Source organism: Kogia breviceps, chromosome 10 (assembly GCF_026419965.1).
Source record: "Kogia breviceps isolate mKogBre1 chromosome 10, mKogBre1 haplotype 1, whole genome shotgun sequence".
Classification (NCBI taxonomy): Eukaryota; Metazoa; Chordata; class Mammalia; order Artiodactyla; family Physeteridae; genus Kogia; species Kogia breviceps.
The window spans coordinates 67255114-67281483 of NC_081319.1; the positions used below are offsets into that span (position 1 = coordinate 67255114).

At 42.6% G+C, this 26370-nt stretch overlaps 1 protein-coding gene and 1 long non-coding RNA gene across 5 annotated transcripts in view; one reads left to right on the forward strand and one right to left on the reverse strand.

Annotated features, from left to right (window-relative positions):
* Positions 1–7824, reverse strand: part of LOC136792001 (uncharacterized) — an 81843-nt gene extending 74019 nt beyond the window's left edge. For all 3 annotated transcript variants that reach the window (XR_010835039.1, XR_010835040.1, XR_010835038.1), the window contains exons 1-2: positions 7739–7824; positions 6928–7045 (exon numbers count right to left, since the gene is read on the reverse strand). This is a non-coding gene — a long non-coding RNA (uncharacterized lncRNA). The remainder of the gene's footprint in view (positions 1–6927; positions 7046–7738) is intronic.
* Positions 547–18630, forward strand: KLHL31 (kelch like family member 31). Of its 2 annotated transcripts, none has more exons than XM_059076930.2 (3): positions 547–753; positions 11066–12270; positions 13983–18630. In XM_059076930.2, exons 2-3 carry the CDS (start codon positions 11099–11101, stop codon positions 14713–14715), a joined length of 1905 nt encoding a protein of 634 aa, XP_058932913.1. In that variant the 5' UTR covers positions 547–753; positions 11066–11098; the 3' UTR covers positions 14716–18630. The 2 variants fall into 2 exon arrangements, with proteins under 2 accessions (XP_058932913.1, XP_058932914.1); XM_059076931.2 differs by lacking the exon at positions 547–753 and adding an exon at positions 7713–7799.
* Positions 18631–26370: the final 7740 nt, after the last annotated feature.

Sequence of the window (26370 nt, forward strand, 5' to 3'; positions counted from 1 at the left end):
CTTGGTGCCTATTTAAAGCCTGTGGTCAGTTATAGCCCTCTACATTTTTTTTTTCCACAGGAAGCGTTGCCAAAGTATTTCCCCAAGCTGCATATGTGCTGGAGAGTGTGTTCATCTCAGGCCTCCCTGTGGATCACCGGATAATAGGGACTGGTCATGAACCTTACTCTGTTGAACTGTACGATGACTCCAGTGATGCTGGTGCCATATGTGAGCTACCCCAAGTTCCTTTTCTAAAGAACAGTCTATTTCAAAACCCAGTCTTCTCAAAGGACCAGAGGTGACCAGGCTATTAACCTTTCTAGTAGCTCATTTTTATCCACAGCCTTCCTTTCCTCTTACCAAGTACACACACTCTAATCTGCTTCCAACAATTAAATACCCACCTAGTTAATTTTCTTTCCTCACTCCCAGGTTGATTGAGCGCTTGACTTTCTTGTTTTTAAGTACTGAGCAGGTCAAGAAACCCAAGCCCTCTGCACCAACCAGGGCTCCGCCCTCTGCCCCGGGGTGGCTGAAATTGAAGCCAAAGCGGGGGAGGAGGGCTCAGAGCGCAGGCTCGGCGGCGCTGCAGCCAGAGGGACGGCAAGAGGTCACTCTAAAAACTGCTGCTGCTGGGACGCGTCAGGTGGCTGCTGGTCGTTCCCCAACGGGTTTTCCTTCTCCCTCTCTCTCTCCACAGATTGCTTCTCTAAAGGAATCTGCTGCTGAAACTTCACCATCACAAGTCGGGGACGCCCCTCACACAGGACGGTAAGGAGCTGGAGCCTCAATCTCCAATTCTGGTCTTCTAATCCTGGGGTGTGAATGGTGGGGGGGGGGGGTCTGCGTTCGCGGTGGTAGAGTGATTTCATTGACAGTGCTCTACAGCTGGGTCAGATCCTCCTTTTGGAGCCAGAAGACATCTTCTTGAAATCCAAGAGATGCGATAGATGAGAAGAATGTCATAGCAATAGAAATGCATGCTAGGGATGCCTTATGAAAGTAAAGTGACCTGTAATTTCTAACAATAATTTTAAGTCTCTAAAGCCTAATGTAGGTTTTTCTTCTTCTAGTTTATAGAGAGGGGAGGGGGGAAATAAAATTCTTGGGTTTTGTTCATAAAGTTTAGAGTTTCACCTCCATTTTTTATCAGGAACCGGCAGGAACATTTAGTATCTGATAAGCTTAGATAAAATGTAATCAGTTTTGTTGAAATGGGTAGCAAACAAATCAGACAACTCTTTGAATCCCCAGAAATAGAACCTATTGACAAAATCCCTCCTGCAAAAAAAGAACAGCTTTTAATTTAACTGTGAAACAAGTTTTTGTTCCAAATGTGTACCTATGGCAATGCTGACATATGTTTTATGCTAGAAATCATTTTGGAAATGAAACAGTAAAGTAGAAAAGCCCCCTAAAGTTGGACTTCACTGAAAATGGCAAGAGGCAGAGGCTGGGTGTTTCTATTCCGGGGTCAGGCTGCCAGCCGACACACGGGGGGGCTGGAATGTGGCGGGGACCAGGCGCAGCTGACGCCCCCTTGGCAAGAAGACCTTCTGGGACCCCAGCTCATTCTGGCATGAGAGTGACAGTGACACTTTGGCACACATGGCTTCCCAGCTTGCCCTGGGTACGGTCTCTCCCAGGAGGCCTGGGTAGAGGGCAGCAGGAAAGAGAATGTTCTTACGTATAAAGTGACAGTTCTTTTCTGTAATTGGTTCTAGGAGTTTTCATCTGAAATCTGTTTTAGGCCAGGAGGGACAGGTGTGATCCTGTCACATGGACTTGCCCCCTTGTAGAAGACGGTAGAATTATGTTACCATGTCTTGGCAGCCTCAATTCAGTCCAACGGTTCTGGATCTATTGGTGGTTATGGACCTTTTTGTGAACCTCTGAAAGCTCTGGGCCCACTTTATAGAAAAATACACATAAACACACATGCACAACATGTTCTCATAATATTCCAGAAATGTTCATGGAATTCCTGGGCTCACCTGAAACCCAACCCAGAAAAGGGTTACCTGATAAAATACAGGACACCCAAGTACACTGAACTTCAGATAAACCACAAACCAGTTTTTATTATAAGTATGTCCCAAATATCACCTGGGATATATTTAAATACTAAAATAGATTGGTGGTTTTTCTAAAATTCAAATTTATCTGGCGATTCTATATTTCTATTTACTAAATTTGGCAAGTTCTAAAAGGCCATATTGCGGGGGGGGGCGGGGGGAAGGGGGGAGAAGTGATACAGACCGGACTTTGACAATTCTGACAGCAAAAGCCAGCTGTTTCTTTTTAACTCTCTGTAAAATTTTACAACTGAAAGGTACACATCTCATCTGACAGATGGTTAAACTGAAATCCTAAAAAGTTGAATGTTTTGCCATAAGGTCTTCCAGATGGTTAGAGCAAAATTAACATCAAAACCCAATTCTCAGTTCTGTGACAACCAAAGGGACATTAGTCTTACAAACTAGATTTCTAACCCCACTTCCTGCAACCGTAACATACGCACACAAAAGACAAGTAAAAGAAAGAGCTATTTTACTAAAATTTTCAACAAAACCAAAATCAAAAATCTTAGCACAGGGTCCTTACATCCTGTATCCAGCTTTGGAAAATAGAAGTTAGCTTTATGTATAGAGTGTGTATATGTTATAGATAGCAGGCGTCTAGCTAAGTTGAGCCATCAGAAATTGATAATATTTGTCTTTAAACAAAAATTGATAATTCTGTATTCAACCTAACACTGAAAAGGAGGTGTCTGATTCTCTGATCAACAAATTCATACAAGATCTCCTTGAACCTACTTCTGTTTTTGGCTTACCCAAGCTACTAGAGTTTCATAGACTTACAACCCCTAATAGGATAAAGAAACTCACAGGCTCTGATTGTCCCCAAACGAATCTGTCTTACAATTAAAAGGGCAGCTCTTTTATTTCAGTGTTTGGAGCTATGAAGAACCATCTCATGTTCTCCATATCCAAACTTTGATTTTATAGATTTGAGTTCCACCTCACTCAATCTCAATCTTCCCATGTTGGAAGGAGTTAACTTTTTAACCTGCGACAGATTTCAACCTGCCCTGGATAGAAGGGCTATATAGGGGGTCAGGGTTCAATCTGGGTTTGAATCTTTGCCCTACTACACGTTATATACCCATCGTGTGACCTTGGATATGTTTTTAAAACTCTCTCTGAACCTTTCATTTGTAAAATGAACATAATATTACCTGCCTTTTAGAATTTTCATGATGCTTAAATTTTAAAAAATAAAATCATGTCAAGTATTTACCTAGGCTCAGCACACAGTTATTCCTCAATTTATACATGCTAGCTCTACAATTATTATTTTAGGTAGAAAGGAAAGTAATAGTTTAGGGCTTCCCTGGTGGCGCAGTGGTTGAGAGTCTGTCCGCCTGCCGATGCAGGGGACACGGGTTCGTGCCCTGGTCCGGGAGGATCCCACATGCCGCAGAGCGGCTGGGCCCGTGAGCCATGGCTGCTGAGCCTGCGCGTCCGGAGCCCATGCTCCGCAACGGGAGAGGCCACAGCAGTGAAAGGCCCGTGTACCACAAAAAAAAAAAAAAAAAAAGTAATAGTTTACATTGAATACATAGTCTAGATTCATGCTTGGTGATTTATATTTAGGAATTAATTATTCACATGCTTAAACTGGCAAATACAAAAGATCACGGCACGTAATTTGACGGCTCATGTAACTGCCCAGCTGTTGATCACGTGTTGAATACACGACACTATCATCCTAGAAATGACACAAGAGCCAAGGCCGGCAGTGGGGAGTGGGAGGGGGCATGGAATTGTGCCTCTGTTGCCCTTCTGCCCACTTTCTAATAGGCAGCTCTTCTAGGGGACCTGGGAGGCTGCTCTGGGCGCTAGTGGATGGAGTGGGGAGGGAAGGAGGCGTGGGAGCCACGACCAGAGAAGAATTCTCTGAGCTCCCTCCACAGAATGAAAGGATAGCTCCGATAGCCTGGGGAGCCTTCCACAACCTTCTGCACTCTGTGCAGTCTCCTCTTTTACCCAGAAAGGGAAGGGATGGGGGGCACTGCAGTGTCTCCAAATAGCTGCTCCTCCCATTCCACAACCTCAGCTGCGGGGGCTAGACCTGCTCTGTCCAGTGTGTCCTGCTATGGCAGGGCCACTAACGGTCCCGAGGCACCTGTAAAGCTCTTTTGTGATCCCAAGGGGGCAACTCACTAGAGCCCCCTGGCTGGGGAGGGAGAATCATGCCCTTCGTGCTTCAGGAAAAACACAGAAACAGTCTTGAAACTGTCCCAGTTGCAGGCAGCTCAGATAGGCTGGTCCCCTCACCATGCAAACCCCATGCAGACTGACCGTGACCCCAGTCAAAGCCCTCCCTGGGGTGTGGAAATCACAGTGACTGCCCTGCTACCAAGCCCAGCGAGGGGGGGTGGGCCCCTGAGCCTCTGGCCACAAGGCCCTCACTCATTAAAAAAGAAAAGAAAAAGACAAAAAAAGCTTTGAAAACAACAAGAGTAAGTGAAACCCCGATCCAGCTTATTGAATCAATAAGAATGGAATGCTTTCGAAACGGATTACTCAACACCTAGGTTACACTCTGGATTGTATAAGAACATGTACAGGGCTTCCCTGGTGGCGCAGTGGTTGAGAATCCGCCTGCCGATGCAGGGGACACGGGTTCGTGCCCCGGTCCAGGAAGATCCCACATGCTGCGGAGCAGCTGGGCCTGTGAGCCATGGCCACTGAGCCTGTGCGTCCGGAGCCTGTGCTCCGCAATGGGAGAGGCCACAACAGTGAGAGGCCCGTGTACTGCAACATGTACAGGCAACTCGTTGTAACCACTGCCTCTTCCTCGTAGCCACGTTTTGGTATCACTGTGACCACCATTTGTGATCATTTACTCTATGACCCAGGGGTGCATAGTGAACATTTGTATAACTGTAAAAATTATATATGTTATAATTGAAAAGACAATGAGACTTCTGTGCAAATTGCTTTGACTACTTGTTCACATATGACCTTGGGGCTGAGTAGTACGTTTCTGTGACTATTCCATTTTTTTTCTCATCATCCCCTACAAGCTCACACCATCAGCCTAGCAATCCAGCACCGTGACCAGATGAGTAAATGGAAGTGAGTTAAACTGTTCCCCTTTCCTTCCATTCATGACTCCCTAGGCTGCCCTCTTATAACTTCTTTCCTTTAAGGCTGGCTTTGCTTTTCATTCAAGTGTGATTGTAGAAAAATGCTGGTCGGTTGGTCAATTGGCATGGGGTGTGTGTGTGTGTGTTTGGGTGTGTGTGTGTGTGTGTGTGTGTGTGTGTGTGTGTGTGTGTGTGTGTGTGTATACCCAGCATGACATGTCAGAAAGGCCTCAGTGTGAGTGTCCTAGAGAGTCATCAAAGGCTTCCCAGTCTGCCCTGTGAGAACATAGCCTCTGGGTTTTTATCACCCATGAAGAGGGAGCTGGTCTTCCCTGCAGTAGGGCCTGGAGCACACCCTGTAGCTGTCCTACCATACTTGCCTTAAACTGAGAAAAGCCATGGCCGGAGACCCATCTCCCTGGGAGATGGAGGAGCAGGGCCAGAGGAAGAGCATTTCTTGGGATGTAGGGGGCAGTGAACACCTCTGCAGCCTAGAGGACAACATCAGAGCCTGGCCCACCTTCCAAGGAGTGAGCCTGGTCCCCAGACTCCTCTGAGGGGTCTGCAGCGTGTTATTGGAGGAATATGGCCCAGACTGAGAACACCTGGGCAGGTGGATGGTGAGCCTCACCTTCGAGGTGCAGACCTAGGAACAGGATGTAATGGCAGCTCTAGTAGAGAAAGACTGAATTTATGAGTATATCTGGGGAAATATGGCCACCAGGAAGTGGTCTGCAGGCTCTGACTTCAAAATTCTCTTAAATGGTCTCCTGCATCTCAGAGCTAAAGAAGCCAGTTACCTTTACACAGTGATTTCGAGGATTCTAAAAACTCTCTCTTAGTAAGAAAATATATATATAAAATATTAATTACTAATATTAAGATTAATTTAATTTGATTAATGTTAAAATATTATTTTAATAATAATATAATATTAGTTTAAAGAATATGCATATATGTGTCATAGGAGTACACTGATTAAAAAAACCAAAAAACATGCATATCTCGGAGAAACAGTAGATTTGCCCACTGATGGATTAGCTTGGATCATCCGTCAGACTAGCTAATGTGTCACCCAGTAGGGCCCTGGAGAAATGGGACAAGGGCAAGAGAATTCAGATAAAGGGTCATGAGGGTTTCCATGGGAACACCAGGGGCAGCAAGAAGGCCAGACCATGGAGGAAAGAGAAGGCAGCAACAGAAAGTAACAGAAGGAAGCCGTGGAGGAAATTTGACTGATTTCACTAGCGCCTCAGTGCACCCTCTCTTTCCTGGAGGTTCCTTAATCCTTCTCAATTGCATAGCAACTCAACAAGTTCAAGCCCTTCCTGGCATCCAGCATCCTTTCTTTATCCTCATGTTACCTGCCTACCCGTCTCCCTCACTCCAGCAGTCTTCTTCGTCTGCACATCCCGTGCTGAGTCACCCCTCCCTGCTTCCACAGGCATTTCCTCTGCTTTAAAGGCCTTCCCCCTCCTATACCTACTCCTCTTGAAAACCTTTCATTCCGGGAACCGGCAAGATTCCTGTTATCTACAAATCTTCCCATCCTAACCCCGCTCCAAAAAAACAGTTCCTTTCATTTGAAATCTGAAATCCAGGCTCATAGATTCAATCTGTTCCATATAATCTGTTATTTTCCTTACATAACCTATGTCCCAAGTTTCCTAAATTTCCAGGGTTACCTTTCTCATTTATAGCAAAGTAAATAATCTGTTCTTCAGCCTATGTCATTGCATGAGTTCCATTTCTCTCCCTGGCATTTTCAAAAATCCCTTAGAAATGTTTACCTGTTCCAGAAATCTCCTCTTGATCTCCATGACTGCATCTCCATCCTGTGGCCACTTTCTCTGATTGGCTTCACCCCAAAGCTTAAACAGGTTACTTCCTTCATTCCCTAAAACACATCTAAGAAGGTTATTGATTTTAATGAAAACAATTGAAATTTTTTGCACATTCACATTTTGCAAGACACCCTATTAAATGCTGTACAGACATTTCTCACTAAGCTTTCATGGACCACCCTACAGGCAGGCACCATTATTATCTTTACTTTAGAGGTAAGTCAGTGGAGTGGAGACTCTAAGAGGTTAGTGATCTATGGAAACTCACAGCTCAGATAAGTAGTGGAGCTGGTATTTACATTGTATTTTCATTTTCATTCTCATTCAGTTTGAAATACTGTCTAAGATCTTCTTTGACTCATGGATTATTTGCAAGCATATTGTTTAATTTCCAGGATTTCCTCCAAAACAATGAGTGGTTATAAGCTCGATGTCCAAATGAGTAAAAAATTGCCCACAGGGCTTCCTCCAGGAAAATAGACAGGGCTACTTCAAAAAACACATTTGTGCTCCTACTGGTAGAATCTACTGGGTTTTTGTTTTGTTTTGTTTTTTTAAGTTACTCTGCTGTGATTCCCTACTTTCTTGTTGTCATTTTGTACTTGTCATTGTTTATCTGTTTAACACAAATTACATATTGTATTGCTCCGTCATTCCCAGTACAGTGCCGCCCACACAGCAATAGGTGTCTGATAACCACTTGCTGAACAAAATTTTTAAAATTTTCCCCAGAAAAATCCAACAAGGGGACACTTACCACCTAAGTCAAATGCATTTGAAGACTAAAATGATGGTGGGTTGAAAATCTGTTTCACAAGGTAAGGATGCATGTGGCTTTGCCTGCAAGAAAGAATGAGGAAGGACAAATGTGCTACAGTCTTGTAAACAAAAATAAATGTGACTATGACAGAGCTTAATGAGGAAGAAAAAAAGCCCTGGCAAAGCAAAAGACCTTCTCTGTTTCCTACCTACTTGCTACTCTCCTTCCACAAGGAAAAGAACAGGAACAAACACAATAGAAAAGTTATGGAATTGTTTTTAACATCTATTCCAGTAATTAAACTGAAGACTTTCAAAGCGGATCAAAACTAAGTTTTACCCCTCAGGATGAACTCAACAGTGAGACAAAACAGACAGGCAGACAGACACACACACACACACACACACACACACACCACCACCACCACCACCACCACCCCTCAAAAACTGTAAAACACCTAAACATCTAAATGTGCATCAATAAGAGAATAATTGAACAAGTTTTATATATCCTTACTATGGGAATCTATGCAGCTGTTAGGGACAATGATATAAATTTATGTATGTGCTGATATAGAAAGGTGTACATGAGTACATCCAAGTGAAAAAAGCAAACTGCTGAATAATATAGCATAAACTTGTTTTGATACAAGTTCTCTTATAGTCGTATGCTGGAGCTCATGAGAACAAATTTACATTTTCAGGAACTTAGCAAACTGGTTGTTGGGAGCTTAAAACCAACTACAACGAGTGTATTTGTACTAAAGGAATTAGCACCTTACAAATAAGGGGTTCCCCCCCCCCGCCGGAGAGTTGATTTACCAGCACACCACTGCTCAAACTATGCAAATATAAGTTTGTATAAGCATATACAATTATCTGGAATGGGGCTTCCCTGGTGGCGCAGCGGTTGAGAGTCCGCCTGCAGATGCAGGAGACACGGGTTCGTGCCCTGGTCCGGGAGGATCCCACATGCCGTGGAGCAACTAAGCCCGTGAGCCATGGCCGCTAGGCCTGCGTGTCCGGAGCCTGTGCTCCGCAATGGGAGAGGCCACAACAGTGAGAGGCCCGCATACCGCAAAAAAAAAAAAAAAAAAAAAAAAAAAAAAAAAAAAAAAAAAAATTATCTGGAATGATATAAAGCAAACTGTGAGTTGTGAACTACACATACTGATTTTGTTATTTTTTAAATGAAAAAAAAATGGATGAACCTAGAGATTATCATACTAAGTGAAGTAAGCCAGACAGGGAAAGACAAGTATCATATGATATCACTTCTATGTGGAAACTAAAAAAACAAAAACAAAAAAAGATACAAATGAACTTATTTACAAAACAGAAATAGATCCACAGACATAGGAAACAAACTTATGGTTACCAAAGGGCAAAAAGGGAGGGAGGGATAAATTAAGAGGTTGGGATTCAAATATACACACTACTATATATAAAATAGATAACTGACAAGGACCTATTGTGTAGCACAGGGAACTATACTCAATGTTTTGTAATAACCTATAAGGGAAAAGAATATATATATTCTGAATCACTGTGCTGTACACCTGAAACTAAGACGACATTGTAAATCAACTATACTTCAATAAAAAATAAAAATAAAAATGAAAAAAGTAACACCAGTAATTTCACAAGAAAGTGAACAGCTATAGATAAAATCCATCTAAAAGTCTAAGTGTAGCGTCTTCTGATGACTTCTCAATATATAGAAGGGCTTCTCAAGAAGCCCTTCTCAATATTTTGAGGAGGGCTAAAATAAACTGTGATAATTTAAGGGCTATGATATTTATTTGGTAAACTTAATATATTTCAAGGCTACATTTAATATTAGAGCTGTTCAGAGCTATGTAATAGAGCTAAATCTACACTTCCTATAGATTTAAAAACTGGTTCAAATATTTATAAGATTGATAATAGGAAATGGTTACTGTCCTTAATATGTCAGCATCTATATAAATATATTTCTAAGAGGCACATTAGTAGATTTAGAACTTTAGTGTCAAAGCATAAAAACAGTTTTTATTCTTAATGGGCTGTAAATTATTATTCAAAAGACTGTATCAGTTATACTACCATCAACAATGTATGGAGAATACCACACCAACATCTGATATTCTGAATATTTTAGAATATTTTAACCACTTGATAAGCAAAATTTGATGACAAAAAATAAAAAGGCCCTCTGGATTTCAGTTGACATTTCTCTGATTATTGTTAGTTTAGCTTTTTAAAAATATTAACTGTTTGTATTTTATTTTCTGTGAACAACCTAGTTACCTAGACATAGTCTTTGTCCACTTTCTACTTGGATTACCTTTGACTTATTAACTTTAGGAGCCCTTTAAATATCGTGTTAGGGAATTCCCTGGCGGTCCAGTGGTTAGGACTTGGCGCATTCACTGATGGATCCCAGGTTCGATCCCTGGTCGGGGAACTAGGATCCGGCAAGCCTCCCGGCAAGGCCACAAAATAAATAAAAATAAATACTGTGTTAACTTCACTTTAACCTTTTATCTGTCAAAAATGTTACAAATATTTGTCTTCACAGTCTGTTGCTTGTCTTTTAAATAGTTGGTGCTGTTTTATAGATATAAGTTTTCATTTTTTTAATATTCAGATATTTCAGTCTTCCCCTTTATGCTTCTGGATTTTATGTTATGCTTAAGAGGGTCTTTTCTACTCTAAGATTTTTTTAAAAACTACTTTGTTCTAGTTCTTGTGTAAGTTTGTGTGTGTTTGTGAGTCATTTAGAAATTCAACTGGAAATTATTTTAGTGACGATGTAGAGTAGAAAGCACTTGACTATCACTACAATTCCTGATCCATTGATTGTTAGCCACATTTATTCTAATACATATTCTACTTTTAACACGGATTCCTGAATTTTAGTTACAATATTTTATTGAGAGAGAAAAACTTCAGGGTAGTTGTCATTCACTGTTTCCTGAACATAAACTAAGCCCTTAAAATGATGTTTAACTACTATTCCATAATAACTGTACAGGTAGATCAGAGAATATTGGGTCATTTCTGCTACATAAAATTACTTGGCCCTATAGCTATTGAGAGGTCTCATTTGATAATATAAAGTTTTCTAGAATTGTCTACAATGATCTATGCTGAAGTAAACTGTGAATAAGATGTGCATCTAGTTTAATGTAAGTCTTTAAATCTAGTCTTGAGACTTAATCAATCTACATTATGCCATTAAAAAACTACTATCTTATTAAAAAAAGGAAAGTTTCTCAATGTAACATTTCAAAGTTTAATGCACAATTAAAATAAAACCGTGTCTTTTTTTTTTTTTTTTTAGCAAGTTCTTGCCTGTGACAGTGTGTTTGCCACCATGGCCCCCAAAAAGAAGACTGTCAGAAAGAACAAAGGCAACATCAATGAGATGACCATCATTGTAGAAGACAGCCCCCTCAACAAACTCAACGCTTTGAATGGGCTCCTGGAGGGAGGCAATGGCCTTAGCTGCATCTCTTCTGAATTAACAGATGCTTCTTACGGCCCCAACCTCTTGGAAGGTTTAAGTAAAATGAGGCAGGAGAGCTTCCTTTGCGACTTAGTCATCGGCACCAAAACAAAATCCTTTGACGTTCACAAGTCAGTGATGGCTTCTTGCAGTGAGTACTTTTACAACATCCTAAAAAAAGACCCCTCTACCCAAAGGGTGGATCTCAGTGATATCGCACCGCTGGGCCTGGCCACGGTCATTGCATACGCCTACACTGGAAAGCTCACTCTCTCCTTGTATACCATAGGAAGCATTATTTCTGCTGCTGTTTATCTTCAGATCCATACCCTTGTCAAGATATGCAGTGATTTTCTGATACAAGAAATGAGTGTTGAGAATTGCATGTACATTGCTAACATTGCCGAAACATACTCCCTAAGAAATGCAAAGGCAGCAGCCCAGAAATTTATCCGGGATAACTTCCTTGAATTTGCAGAATCAGATCAGTTTATGAAACTTACATTTGAGCAAATTAATGAACTTCTTATAGATGATGACTTACAGTTGCCTTCTGAAATAGTAGCATTCCAGATTGCAATGAAATGGTTAGAATTTGACCAAAAGAGAGTGAAATATGCTGCCGATCTTTTGAGCAATATTCGCTTTGGTACCATCTCTGCGCAAGACCTGGTCAGTTATGTTCAGTCAGTACCAAGAATGATGCAAGACGCTGATTGTCACAAGCTTCTTGTAGATGCTATGAACTACCACTTACTTCCCTATCATCAGAACACATTGCAGTCTAGACGCACGAGAATCCGAGGGGGCTGTCGTGTGCTTGTCACTGTGGGGGGCCGTCCAGGCCTTACTGAGAAGTCCCTTAGCAGAGACGTCTTGTATAGAGACCCTGAAAATGGATGGAGCAAGCTTACAGAGATGCCAGCCAAGAGTTTTAATCAGTGTGTGGCTGTGATGGATGGATTTCTTTATGTGGCCGGTGGTGAAGACCAGAATGATGCAAGAAATCAAGCCAAGCACGCAGTCAGCAATTTCTGCAGGTACTGGCTCTTTTATTAGGAATAGAAATCGTTCAATATAATGAGGAAATTGCCCTGACATAGAATGAAATCAATCATGCCTATTAGCTTAATTCATTGGCTCAGTAAATCAATAATAATAATAATGCCACATTACATATATGTAACACTTCACATTATATAAAGTGCACTCACATATATTATGCATTATAATTTTCCAAATAAGCCAATGAAGCAAGCACGGAAGATATGATGGTTCTGATTTTACATGTGAGAAATTTGACACCCAGAGAAGTGACACCACTAGTAAGTAGAATTCACATTTTCTCATTTCTGGCCAGGGTCCTCTTCACAATACCCCGCCTTTTTGAAAGAAACTGGGTGCAAATTTAGTTTTTAACATTAAGTGGTAAGGAAGATTAAAACGATACAAAATTTCTTTTTAAGTGGACTGTTACTGATGACTTCAGATTTATAACTGGCAACTAGAATGAGATCATTAAAAATGTGGCAGCTAATTAATTTTAAATATTACTTTAAAGACTGAATACCATCAATATTTTTGATACATGTAAACAAGAGTAAAAGCATGATAAATCCTGCAGAAAGTGAAATTCAAATGCATGTTATTTTTGTATATTTATAATAAAAAATTAAACCTCCATATACATGAAATGTTCAGAAAGTCATGCTTCTATCATGGTAGTGGTTCAAAGGCAAACATAACTAATGAGCAAGATCTGAAAATTCATCTAGTAAATCATAAAAAATATTCTTTATTGTTTCATTATATGTACATGTGTGTCATTTAAACGAATCCAAACAATTGATTTTTAGCCCTTAATTTATAGCTATGGTTAAGTTTTGATTTGGAGGTGAAATGAGACAAACATGAATGAACATCAGACAGAGTCAGTTCTGTGTTTACAATACTTGGAACTATGGAAAGTGTTAGTTTACTATGGGTGCTTATTTTCCTCCTGCTGATAACTACTTGTACTCAAGACACTGTTTTTGAAGTATTGACTTCAGTGCTTATGGTATAATAACTGTAATGCTGAACACTGAAAAAAATATACCCCTACACTAAAAAGTCAGACCTACTAATAAGTGCTAGAAAATAGAGAAGCATCAAAAGTTAAGGGTTTGTTGATGCACTGGGACATGAGTTTTATTGTTCTCATTATAAACAGATGACAGAAGACTTAGTAACTTAGCTTTACGGTGGCAATGGCCAGGAGAGGTGTGTGAACAAGAAGGGGTTTGTGAGAATGTAGGAACTCAGTCAACTTTCTTGATTAAGCCATGAGAATGAGCTAGGGGTGGCTGGTGTCTGAAGATATGTGGAATTGACTTTAATGTGGCCATATTCCCTTCTCCGATTCCACAAATACCCAGCTTCCACCCTTCCTCCACGTGCGCATGCCCTAAATCCTACGGGATTTGAATATGAAGGAAAGGGGACTGGAGGTTGGTCTCAGCGGGGTGGTCTCCCAGCGGGTGCTTTTATAAACAGGAAGAGGGGGAGTCACCTATGCCTGCCCTGCCTTTCCCAAGGGTCACACTTTTTTACTGGTTGCGAGAGGATTAGCAGTCTCCAGGCGAGGAGCTGCGATGGGTCCCCAGCCTCCTCGCAAGGATAGTGTCGAGCCTCCCACGTCCTGGTTGGCGGCGTCACCTGGGTTCCCTGGCTGCCGCCCACAAGGCTGTCACGCTTGCTCTACCACTTCCAGATACGATCCCCGCTTCAATACCTGGATCCACCTGGCCAGCATGAACCAGAAGCGGACGCACTTCAGCCTGAGCGTGTTCAACGGGCTCCTGTACGCCGTGGGCGGCCGCAACGCCGAGGGCGGCCTGGCCTCGCTCGAGTGCTACGTGCCGTCCGCCAACCAGTGGCAGCCCAAGGCGCCCCTGGAGGTGGCGCGCTGCTGCCACGCCAGCGCGGTGGCCGACGGCCGCGTACTGGTGACCGGCGGCTACATCGGCGGCGCCTACTCGCGCTCCGTGTGCGCCTACGACCCGGCCCGCGATGCGTGGCAGGAGCTGCCGGCGCTCAGCACGCCGCGGGGCTGGCATTGCACGGTGGCGCTGGGCGAGCGCGTGTACGTGATGGGCGGCAGCCAGCTAGGGCCGCGCGGCGAGCGCGTGGACGTGCTAACCGTGGAGAGCTTCAGCCCGGCCGCCGGCCAGTGGAGCTACGCGGCGCCGCTGCCCGTGGGCGTGAGCACGGCGGGCGCCTCGACGCTGCACGGCCGCGCCTACCTGCTGGGCGGCTGGAACGAGGGCGAGAGGAAGTACAAGAAGTGCATCCAGTGCTTCAGCCCCGAGCTCAACGAGTGGACGGAGGACGACGAACTGCCCGAGGCCACCGTGGGCGTGTCGTGCTGCACCCTGGCCATGCCCAATCACGTGACCCGAGAGTCCCGCGCCAGCTCGGTGTCCTCCGTGCCCGTCAGCATCTGAACCCGGGGAACCGCGGGCTCGCGGGGAGAGAAGATAGGCATCGCGGTTCAGCAGTGAGCTAGCGGAAAGGAAACTATGTAACATTTACTAAAGGGGTGTCTTTTCAGATCCATCGAGGCATCTGCCTTGGTGGTTTTCAGTTGCTGGTGTGGCATCATCTACCTCTGTCGATATTTTTTTTTTTTTTTTTTTTTTTCTTTTTTTAAGCAAAATACAGAGCCGGAGCCAACAAAGGAAAGAAGCCATTTATTTCAGCGGCCACTGGGTGGCAGACAGAACTCGCGGTGGGCACTTCCAACGCGGCATCCTTTCTAAACATAGAGCGGTTACACCCACATTTGAGATTGTGCTTCTGCACTTTAATACACACGAAGCCCGTGTGAGTAAGAGATTACTCGTACAAAAGTTTCTTTTCCTTTCTCTTTTTCTTTAGGAAGTTTAAAATATTCCTTTATAGGCTTCATTTTTAAATGGAAATCAGTCTACATCCATAAGGATTTAAGATTTAATTCTGTGTTTCTATGCAGTTTCTTTTCCTATACATGCCTGAGTAAAGGATTTCGAAAGGCATCCCAGGAGAAAATCATAAAGCTTAAGACAAATACTGACGGGAAAGTAACAGGGATTCCACCCAGGGGCTGACAGGTTGATGCCTTTGGTTTAGCAGTGATTCCCTCCTCCCTGTCTCAGGCCCCCAAAAGTATTTCCTATCATAAAATCCTACTCTCAAAGAAGGAACTGACATCAGTCATCTAATTTATAGGTAAATTTAAACCATTTTGTTGTTTCTCCTAGAAGTATTCGCATTTTACTTTGGTCCCCCATTAAAAGAATTGCAAGTAGTACTCTCACCCTAAACACTACATCAAGGTGGTTAAAGGCAAACTTGACCTTCATGTAAGCCCCCAGAAGAACACCAAATAAAACTCTGTCTGTAAGGATCCTTAACATATAGCATATGCAGCCTGAAGGTTATGCAACCAATAACAATAATTTGATTTCTTCCGGTCCTTTAGATGAGTGAGAATGGAGGAAACATTTGGAATTCCTGGACTTAGCAATAGCGGGATGAATGGGTCCCCCTGTTGGTAAATTCTATTGTTTACCAATTGATTTCAATCCTGATTTCTTAATTAAAAATCTAACACGTTCATTTTCTATAGAAATGTTAAGATAATATATGCCCATTTGATTATATATTTTTAAAATTTCATCTGCTCCAAATTAGCTTTGCAAATTAAACTATATCGACTCCATATCATTTTTCTTATATGTTCGCCAAGTTTGGAAGCAAGGGAATGATGGCAGTAAATGATACATATTTTCCTTTCTTCTTATTTATCCTTTTATTCTTTGACAGTTCACTTGTTTTGGAGAGGAAGGGCCTATCAATTATGGGTTATGTGCAAATGGGTTTTGAAAAATAAGGCAAACTATTTAAATGGTGAAGCATGACATCTATGACAGCATAACCAGGTTTTCATGAACCCTGTCCTCTCCCACTGTGTGTAGATAGGTTATGGCTAGAGTTACAATATTTATACTGAAAATATTTTATTTGAACTGTGAAAAGTGGTTCATATAGTAGTACACTTTGTGGAACAATTTTATATCATTGCCCCTTATGGAGAGTTCAATCTCTGGGTATTTAATGGTAACACTCGGGTAAAGGCTAGAACATTGCGGTTGAGAACAAGACGTTATTAATGTAAAAACGCTGGGCTGTTTCCTAACGCAGGGCAGGAGGAGCTTCTCCAAGTACAGAGCAGATCTGCTCCTTGATTCTTTATTGGCCCAGGCTAAAAAATAAACCTGTGTGAGAAACCAGTGTATGGAGCTGGTTATATCACTGAGCTCGTAAGTCACAATGTACAACCTATAGATAGACTTCTGTCCTTGCAGCACCATGGGTAAAATTAGCTTTTCATTTGTAATAAGTTGTTTAGGCCACAACTTCCAAAGACTATATGAGGGTGACTGTAACATCTTTTGTAACATCTTTTAGTTTGGTATAAACATATATTTTCATACAATCGAGAAGCCTATAGCATACCATTAATTTTGAGAGACAAAAGGTGATGTATTATGGATTACAAGTCATAAGTGGGCAAATAGACATAATCTTTTGATACTCACCAAGAGATGTATCTCCCATTGAGATCCTAGAAGTATTGTGAAGTGAGGGGCTTAAGGCTGGAATGAAATAAGAATCAATCAACTGTAATATTTTATCATGGATGAATGAGGAAAGATGCTGAAACTAGAGGATTTTTCATCTATCAGAGCTTGATAAAATATGGTGCACAAAAACTCGGCAGTGGCTTTCTAGAGGTGACCCTGGAGGTGTGTTAGAATGGATAAACCGTTTGAAATGACCATTTAACGTAGTTTCTACGTTGGTTATCTGAAGACTCAGAGGATACAAATATTGGGGCTACCCAGGTTCCTGGGTGCATTGCTGCTGTATCTCCTGCTTCAACCATTAGGTCAATAAACAAAGACCAATAGGAATTTGGAATTCCAGAATTTCTGACATAACAGATTGAAAGGGAGCATGGAACCTAAAGGTGGGTGAAGGTTTTACCTCCTGGAACATCCTGCACAGACCACTGAAAGACATGAAAATACGCAGCATCAAAATAATGCCTGTCATCTTCCACGTGTCAGCAAAACACACTCTTTAACCCAACTACTGAAGCAGGTACCTCTAGAAAACTTGACGACTTCCGCATGTCTTCCAACTGGAAAATCACTTCATTTTCATTACGTTTTAAGCTTACATTCAGTCACACTCCCAAGTCTTAGGAGCCAAGCCGATACCTCCTTTTATTTTTCCGAAAGCAGAGGGCTTGTTATTTTTGTAATACCAGAGTCCTGTGATGAAATAAAAGCATTGGTTCAATGTATCAGAGAAATAGCAGGTTACCCAGCAGCTGAAATAATAAAACTCAAGCTCTCTTTTTCGGAATGGGCCAGAGACCTGTCGTAAAACTTTCCAGGGAGCCAGCCTGTAGTCTGTCCATTTTTAGTTAGGTTCTTGGTGCCGAGCTGTTAACCCTCCTGCGCTAGTTGCTTTCAGTGGCATTGGATGAGTTTTATTTTTACTTCCTATGTTGTAAGGATGGTTATGAATAGGAGGTCAGGGATGGTACAGATGAATACAATTCTAAACAAGAATTAGATGGTAGTGGACTGTTATGAGTGAGCAGGTATAATTGAGGTAAGAAGAATGTGAGAATGTACTGACTGGGACTGTTACTTAAGGCAGAGCAGCAATTATAGTAAGTGTATTTTACAAACATGCATGTAGATAGAGGTTTGCTTGGAAATATTCAAGTGTTAAGAGGTCCACATTTTGCTGGTTATCCTGGCCAGGTAGCTTCGGAATTCAACCAAGTTACTAGATAAAAGAAACTAAAATCACTCCATTTAATTAATGTTTTCCCTGAGTTACAAAGAAGTGAATTTATGTCATCCACTGTGAATGACTCTTCTCTGAATGAGCTAGATTCCCACCCCAGCCACTGATGGATATATTCTCTAGCACAAGGTAGCATTCAAAGGAATTATTTTTCAGTATTTCTTTTCATATTTTAAAAACTATAGACTACTTTCCTAAACACTCCTCCATGGTAATTATGAGAATTAAAGATTCTAAAATATTAACAATTTACCCTCCAGCACATTCAGAGGGTCAAGACCATTTAAATGTCCCTCTCAGGGAACTTGAAATAAAATACTTGTCTTGAATACTCCTAAAAATCTTTGTATTATTTAGCAAATTTTGGCCCAAAATTTGTTTGCTTAAGACATTCTTGTACTATATAAGGAACAACAAACTAAAAGGTATGTCATGTTTGTAACTCCCCACTATCAATAAAGCTAAATTCAATAAGCGCTTTGTCAGTGATCAGATATGGGTAGTTTTGAAGTGTTCTTTCTGTGATGGTTGGGGTGTTGGTTTCTTTCTCTTTTTTTTCTCTATTTAGTTTTCCTGATGACTCAGCTCAACAAAACACAACAAAAAAAGGAAACGACAAATAATTGAAAAGCTGTTCCAGGGCTTCCCTGGTGGCACAGTGGTTGAGAGCCCGCCTGCCGATGCAGGGGAAACGGGTTCGTGTCCCGGTCCGGGAAGATCCCACATGCTGCAGAGCGGCTGGGCCCGTGAGCCGTGGCCACTGAGCCTGCGCGTCCGGAGCCTGTGCTCCGCAACGGGAGAGACCACAACAGTGAGAGGCCCGCGTACCGCAAAAAAAAAAAAAAAAAAAAAAAAAAAAGAAAAGAAAAGCTGTTCCAATAACTTGAAGACTAATGAAAAATAAAAAGGGATAAAGCATCACTAGTGACTTGCTCTGTAACTCAGAGAGAATCCTAGGTCTGTCTCTCAGTCCTGACCACGTAGAAGTCATGGATTAAGTGTGGTTTCTCATCTCAGTTCCACCCTGACCACAGCCAGCCTGGCGCAGACTCAGGTTCATTATCATTTGTAAAGAAAGCACTTTTGTTTGTTTGTTTGTTTGCGGTACGCAGGCCTCTCACTGTTGTGGCCTCTCCCATTGCGGAGCACAGGCTCCGGATGCGCAGGCTCAGCGGCCATGGCTCACGGGCCCAGCCGCTCCGCGGCATGTGGGATCTTCCCGGACCGGGGCACGAACCCATGTCCCTTGCATCGGCAGGCGGACTCTCAACCACTGCGCCACCAGGGAAGCACCGAAACCACTTTTTAGGAAATGAAATTGTGTTGTTATGCAGGCCAACCCTCACGGCCTTTCTCTTCCACCTCACCGTCCAAATGAGCAAATGACATGGAACCAACATGAGATGCTCAACCTTTGATCTGAGTTAGCAGTAAAGTATTAAAACTCAGTTGAAACCATCTTGGTCATTTCTAGAGAATTCTAAATGGCAGAAATCATTTTTATTAAGGCTCTCCAAGCTGTGTGACCATGTAAAGAGAGTGATTGGCCTCCAAACCGAAACAGAAGCCACGTTCCCAGTTTTGAGCATCCCAGCCAGGGGCCCCAGAGTTTCTTTGTGTTTTCCTTGAACTCTCACAGAATTCCAAGCTTCCCTACAGGTTAGCACCACCCCCCGCCCCCGCATTCACATACCATCTATCCAACTCATAACACACATGAAGTTATTTCATCACACAAATAATTCCTTTGTGTGTCAAAGGAACAACCATTTTGCACAAGCTATACTTGGCAAGCTTGGTAGAAAGACCAGAGGCGAAAAGACATTCGAACACTCCTCTCGGCTTTCCTCCATCAAGGTGGTACGGAAGTGCAGTGAAGGTCCATTTCAGGAAAGGGAACAGGCCTTGAGGGAGAGAGAGATCCAACCCATGACTCTGGAAACACCCTGCTCAGCCCCTTTGCTTTCCTTTCTAGCCACATTCGCAGGCTGGTCTATGAACCTGGGTTATCAGACGCATTACTCCTTATGCCAGCACCAACCTTCCACCCAGTTTCAGACCAAACCTGCTCTTTAGGGAGTGGCGTGGAAGAGAAGGCACTTTTCCTGAACCTTTGGACAGGCACATCAGCCTCAGGTTAGCCTAAAGATCCTATGCGTCTTCTTTCCTTATCCCTTTAAGAGAAATGCCTTATAAAGTCACGTTGACTCATGCTGACCTCCCATTAGGACTTTGCCTTGATGTTCAATCATGGTTATAGAAGTGATTGCTATCTTCAAAAAGAAGACCCTTGTAAATTACCATTATTTAGCCCAGAAGGGGTGATATACCAAAATGGAAGAAGAAAGACCTTGATTATAGTAACAAACATTTCTCCCACTGTGCCCCCATTCCAAGCGTTTCCACACGTACCCAAAGGAGGGAAGTGTCCAGTGACACGATTGGAGGATTTGGACGCCCTTTATCTGGCTGTCTTTGCTTTGTGCTCATGTTTAGGTTATCACCACAGGCTCTACATTCAGAAATTCTCTTTCCATGTTGGGGATACCTTTCCCCCTCAATGAGGGGGAAACTGAGCAGGTGGGCCAGGTATGGAGGTGATTTATTTCTATTTTTGGTGGGCCAGGTATGGAGGTGATTTATGTCAATTGCATCTACATCACTTTGGCCGGAAGTAGGCATACGGCCCTACCCAGATGTAAGGGAGCTGGGGAAGGATGTCTTCATGTGACACCAGGAGGAAAAAGAAAAATTTTCATCGAGGATTGTCTCTGCACAATGAAGGATTGCATTCTGGAAGCCGTAGCTCTCATCTCCCTCCCTGGCTGTCCACGGAGCAAGGAGCTTGCCCGGCGAGCCACCTTCCTCCACCACACCCCTAGGGATCCACTCACACTATGCAGGGCTCTCCCCCACCGCCAACCCCTTGCCCGGGTCATAAGTCTTGCACTCAGCTCCCCTGTTATATCTTGCCTTTCCCCTTCTGAAGGACAAGCCCAGACAACTCTTGCAGCCTCTTCTCAATTCAGGGCCCTTACAGGTCTACAGCATACATTAAATGGGTTCTGTAAGCCTTGGGTATCTGCATAAATCCGGTTCTAATGAACTCAGGGAAACCCGTCTAATATCACAAGCCCCCCCTACACACCTCTGCCCCCCTGGGTCTCCCTGTCCCTCTACTTCTAGAAATGCTCTACACTCTTCTTGATTTTACCTCTTCTAAGACAATATGGACTGTAAAGTCCACATCTGTGACTAAATTCCTCTTATTCCAGCCATACAAGAAGGTTCCCAATGCACAATGGTTTGGGGAAAAAAGAGCGCATTATGGAGAGTCTAAGAGAGGGAACACATGCATCGATTTTTTTTTTCCTTTTTGTGTTAGTTTCAGGCGTAGCAAAGTAATTCAGTTATACATATATATATGCATATATAAAATATATATTCTTTTTCAGATTCTTTTCCAACATAAGTTATTATAAGATATTGAACATAGTTCCCTGTGCTATACAGTAGGTCTTTGTTGTTTATCTATTTTATATGTACTAGTGTGTATCTGCTAATCCTAAACTCCTAATTTATCTCTCTCCCTTCCATGCATCGATTCTTAATCACCACAGCAAGAGAGGATTCCTCAGGGACAGAGGGAGAAGGAAATTAAAATGATTATAGTCTGTCCCCCAAGTCTTCTTCCCTAACCTTTATGAAACTTTTCCATTTATTGCAGGCTTGAAGTTGAGAAATGTTTTATTCTATCACAATTCTGCATGTGGGTAGCAAAGAAAATTCTGCATGCAAAAAGAATCCTTGTTTAGCAAATGTTCACTGGCATAACTGTGCACCAGGCACATTGCTGTAATACATCATGAACATGATGCTGTGTTCCCCCTCCCCAGGGATAGTGAGGAACCAGAACCCCCATGGGGTGACCGATGCCTGAAACACACATTTAGATCAGGCAGAGCCAACCATACAAAGCACAATTAAATGGTTTTTTGAATTTTATTTTATTTATTTTTTATACAGCAGGTTCTTATTAGTTATCCATTTTATACATATTAGTGTATATGTGTCAATCCCAATCTCCCAATTCATCACACCACCATCCCCCCACCACTTTCCCCCCTTGGTGTCCATACATTTGTTCTCTACATCTGTGTCTCTATTCTGCCCTGCAAACCGGTTCATCTGTACCATTTTTCTAGGTTCCACATATATGCATTAATATACGACATTTGTTTTTCTCTTTCTGACTTACTTCACTCTGTATGACAGTCTCTAGATCCATCCACATCTCTACAAATGACCCAGTTTGGTTCCTTTTTACGGCTCAGTAATATTCCATTGCATATATGTACCACATCTTCTTTATCTATTCATCTGTCGATGGGCGCTTAGTTTGCTTCCATGACATGGTTATTGTAAATAGTGCTGCAATGAACATTGGGGTGCTTGTGTCTTTTTAAATTATGGCTTTCTCTGGGTATATGCCCAGTAGTGGGATTGCTGGGTCATATGGTAATCCTTTTTTTAGTTTTATAAGGAACCTCAGTACTGTTCTCCATAGTGAGTGTATCATTTTACATTCCCACCAACAGTGCAGGAGGGTTCCCTTTTCTTCACACCCTCTCCAGCGTTTGTTGTTTGTAGATCTTCTGATGATGCCCATTCTAACTTCTGTGAGGTGACACCTCATTGTAGTTTTGATTTGCATTTCTCTAATAATTAGTGATGTTGAGCAGCTTTTCATGTGCTTCTTGGCCATCTGTATGTCTTCTTTGTTGAAGTGTCTATTTAGGTCTTCTGCCCATTTTTGGATTGGGTTATTTGGTTTTTGATATTGAGCTGCATGAGCTGCTTGTATATTTTGGAGATTAATCTTTTGTCAGTTGCTTCATTTGCAAATATTTTCTCCCATTCTGAGGGTTGTCTTTTCATCTTGTTTATAGTTTCCTTTGTTGTGCAAAAGCTTTTAAGTTTCATTAGGTCCCATTTGTTTATTTTTGTTTTTATTTCCCTTAGTCTAGGAGGTGGGTCAAAAAGGATCTTGCTGTGATTTATGTCATCGAGTGTTCTGCCTATGTTTTCCTCTCAGAGTTTGATAGTGTCTGGCCTTACATTTAGGCCTCTAATCCATTTTGAGTTTATTTTTGTGTATGGTGTTAGGGAGTGTTCTAATTTCACTCTTTTACATGTAGCTGTCCAGTTTTTCCAGCGCCACTTATTGAAGTGACTGTCTTTTCTCCATTGTATATCCTTGTCTCCTTTGTCACAGATTAGTTGACCATAGGTGCATGGATTTATCTCTGGGCTTTCTATCCTGTTCCATTGATCTATATTTCTGTTTTTGAAGCACAATTAAATTAATAAGCATGTGCTTCTTACCAAGTTTTGTGTTCCTTGGGTCCTATGGGGAAGAGAAAAGTAAACCCAACTTAGAGCCTGCCCTCAAGGTGCTCAGACGTGGTAAAATCTTTCTAATTGACTACAGTTGGCCCCTGATCATGTTCTTTCTCTGCCCTGCTCTGTGCTCCAGGAGGCTGACCCCCAGGGATTGCATTATCCAGACTCAGACTCTTCAGCCAAGAGGTTGTATTTATCCAATAGGAGACCTCAGAGAGGTCAGAGGCCAGAAGAGAGTGGCTGGGGTATTTCTCTCCTGTCCTTTCCTGGCCATATAATTCTGAGCCTGCAGCTCCTGCCAGGTGGCCTCTCCCCACACGGCCTGGACTCATGCCACCACACCACAGCTACCACTTCTAGATAGTTTTTCACTGGTTTGTTGATGCTCTGCCACTCTTTTTAGAATATGTTCCTTCAGAGCGAGGAACTTGTCTGTCTTATTCACTGCCGTGAATGTCCAGTGTCTAGAACGATGCCTGGTGTGCAGCAGGGGATAAGTACTTTGTGTTGAGTAAATAAATGAGTGAATGAATGAAACAGCAAAACCATCATGACTTACCACTTGCTAGATTCCTATTCCAATATCATTCATTTATTTCATCAATAGTTATTGCACGTCTACTATATTCAAAACACGTTCCCTTGCCCCAAGAAGAGGGCAGCACAATAAAGTACACAACCATGACAATGAGGACTCCTGCAAACTAGCTGGAAGCCAAGAATTCCATTGCTGAGAAACATCACAGGCTAAAGGAATTATCCAACCAAGCCTTACTCTATATTTACCTTTTTTTTTTTTTTTTTGGCTGCGTTGGGTCTTTATTCCTGTGAGCAGGCTTTCTCTAGTTGCAGCGAGCGGGGGCTACTCTTCGTTGCAGTGCTCGGGCTTCTCATTGTGGTGTTTTCTCTTGTTGAGGAGCGTGGGCTCTAGGCTCGCGGGCTTCAGTAGTTGTGGCGCACAGGATTAGTTGCTCCGTGGCATGTGGGATCTTCCTGGACCAGGGCTCAAACCCTGGTTCGTGTACCTTGCATTGGCAGGCAGATTCTTAACACTGTGCCACCAGGAAAGTCCCTACCTATTTATTTTTAAATTTCTCAGAATATTGATAGTATTTCTACAGTTATTTCTCCATTAATTTTTTTTAATTGCATACTTTCTCTCTATAATTGCCAAATCTTTAAAAGCAGGTTAGGACTAGTTTCAGCAGTTAGCTGGTAAGTGTTTATTTAGTGCTTACTATATGTAATATAATATAGTATAATAATATATAATTATATATAATTATAGACTATGTTTATATACTTATATATAGTCTATCAAATAATGTGTACATATATGAATATAAATATATATTCTATTGAATTTTATAGATAGATAGATCTATATCTATTTATCACTAAATAAATATCAGCTGAATGCTGAAACTAGTCCTATATATAGTTATTTATATAAACATAGTTATATTGTTATAGACTAAATGTGTCCCCTCAAAATTCATATGTTGAAGCCCTAATGTGATGGTATTTGGAAGTGAGGGCCTTTGGGAGGTCATTAGGTCATAAGGGTGGAGCCCTATGATGGGATTACTGTCCTCGTAAGAAGAGGAAGAGTTAGCCCTCCCTCTCCACCATGGAGGACACAAATGAGAAGATGCCATCAGTAGACCGGGAAGAGGACCCTCACCCAGAATCCAACCACACTGGCACCCTGATATCGGACTTCCCAGCCTCCAGAACTGTGAGAAATAAAAATATTTGTTGGGCTTCCCTGGTGGCGCAGTGGTTGAGAGTCCGTCTGCCGATGCAGGGGACATGGGTTCGTGTCCTGGTCTGGGAAGATCCCACATGCCGCGGAACGGCTTGGCCCGTGAGCCATGGCCACTGAGCCTGTGCGTACGGAGCCTGTGCTCTGCAACGGGAGAGGCCACAACAGTGAGAGGCCCGCGTACCACACACAAAAAAATTTGTTTATGTTTAAGTCACCTGGTCTATGGTATTTTATTACAGCATCCCCAGCCGGCGAGAACTAAGAGATAGAGATGGAGATTACAGAGACAGAGCTATGTCTCATCATGTTGTTACATGATTGCATTCTGAGATTGAGCTGTTCTGATTCCATCCCCTTGACTTACATGACACCTGAATGAGTTACTAGGTAGGTAATGTTCATTTCTTTAAATATGTCTTGAAGGCAGCCATGTTCCTGGACACATGGAGAAACCTGAGAACATTGGAGCCCACCCACTGACACCCAGATGACTTTTTCTGGTTCAAGAATAAGCCATAGGGCTTCCCTGGTGGCGCAGTGGTTGAGAGTCCGCCTGCCGTTGCAGGGGACACGGGTTCGTGCCCCGGTCCGGGAAGATCCCACGTGCCGCAGAGCGGCTGGGCCCGTGGGTCATGGCCTCTGGGCCTGCACGTCCGGAGCCTGTGCTCCACAGCGGGAGAGGCCACAACAGTGAGAGGCCCGCCTAGCACTAAAAAAAAAAAAAAAAAAAAAAAGAATAAGCCATAGATAGAGGGATTCCTGGAAGCAGGGCACCTGCAGCCTGAACCCTGGAGCCCTTCAGAGCCCCCAGACAGGCCTCCATTGATGGCTCTCTCATTTCCCTCATGGATAAAGATACTGAGGACAAGTCAGGACTAATGGCACAGTCCTGGGTGATGGACAATAAAGCTCTGGGCTTGAGATACTAGGATATCTTCCAGAGATACTAGGAATGAGGCATGTATTAAAAAAAAGAAGAAGAAGTCAGAAAATTCAGCTGGAAGAAGGACTTGCCCACTCTTCAGAGGCTCTCCATAGAGGCACACTTCTGAAGGTGATGCAG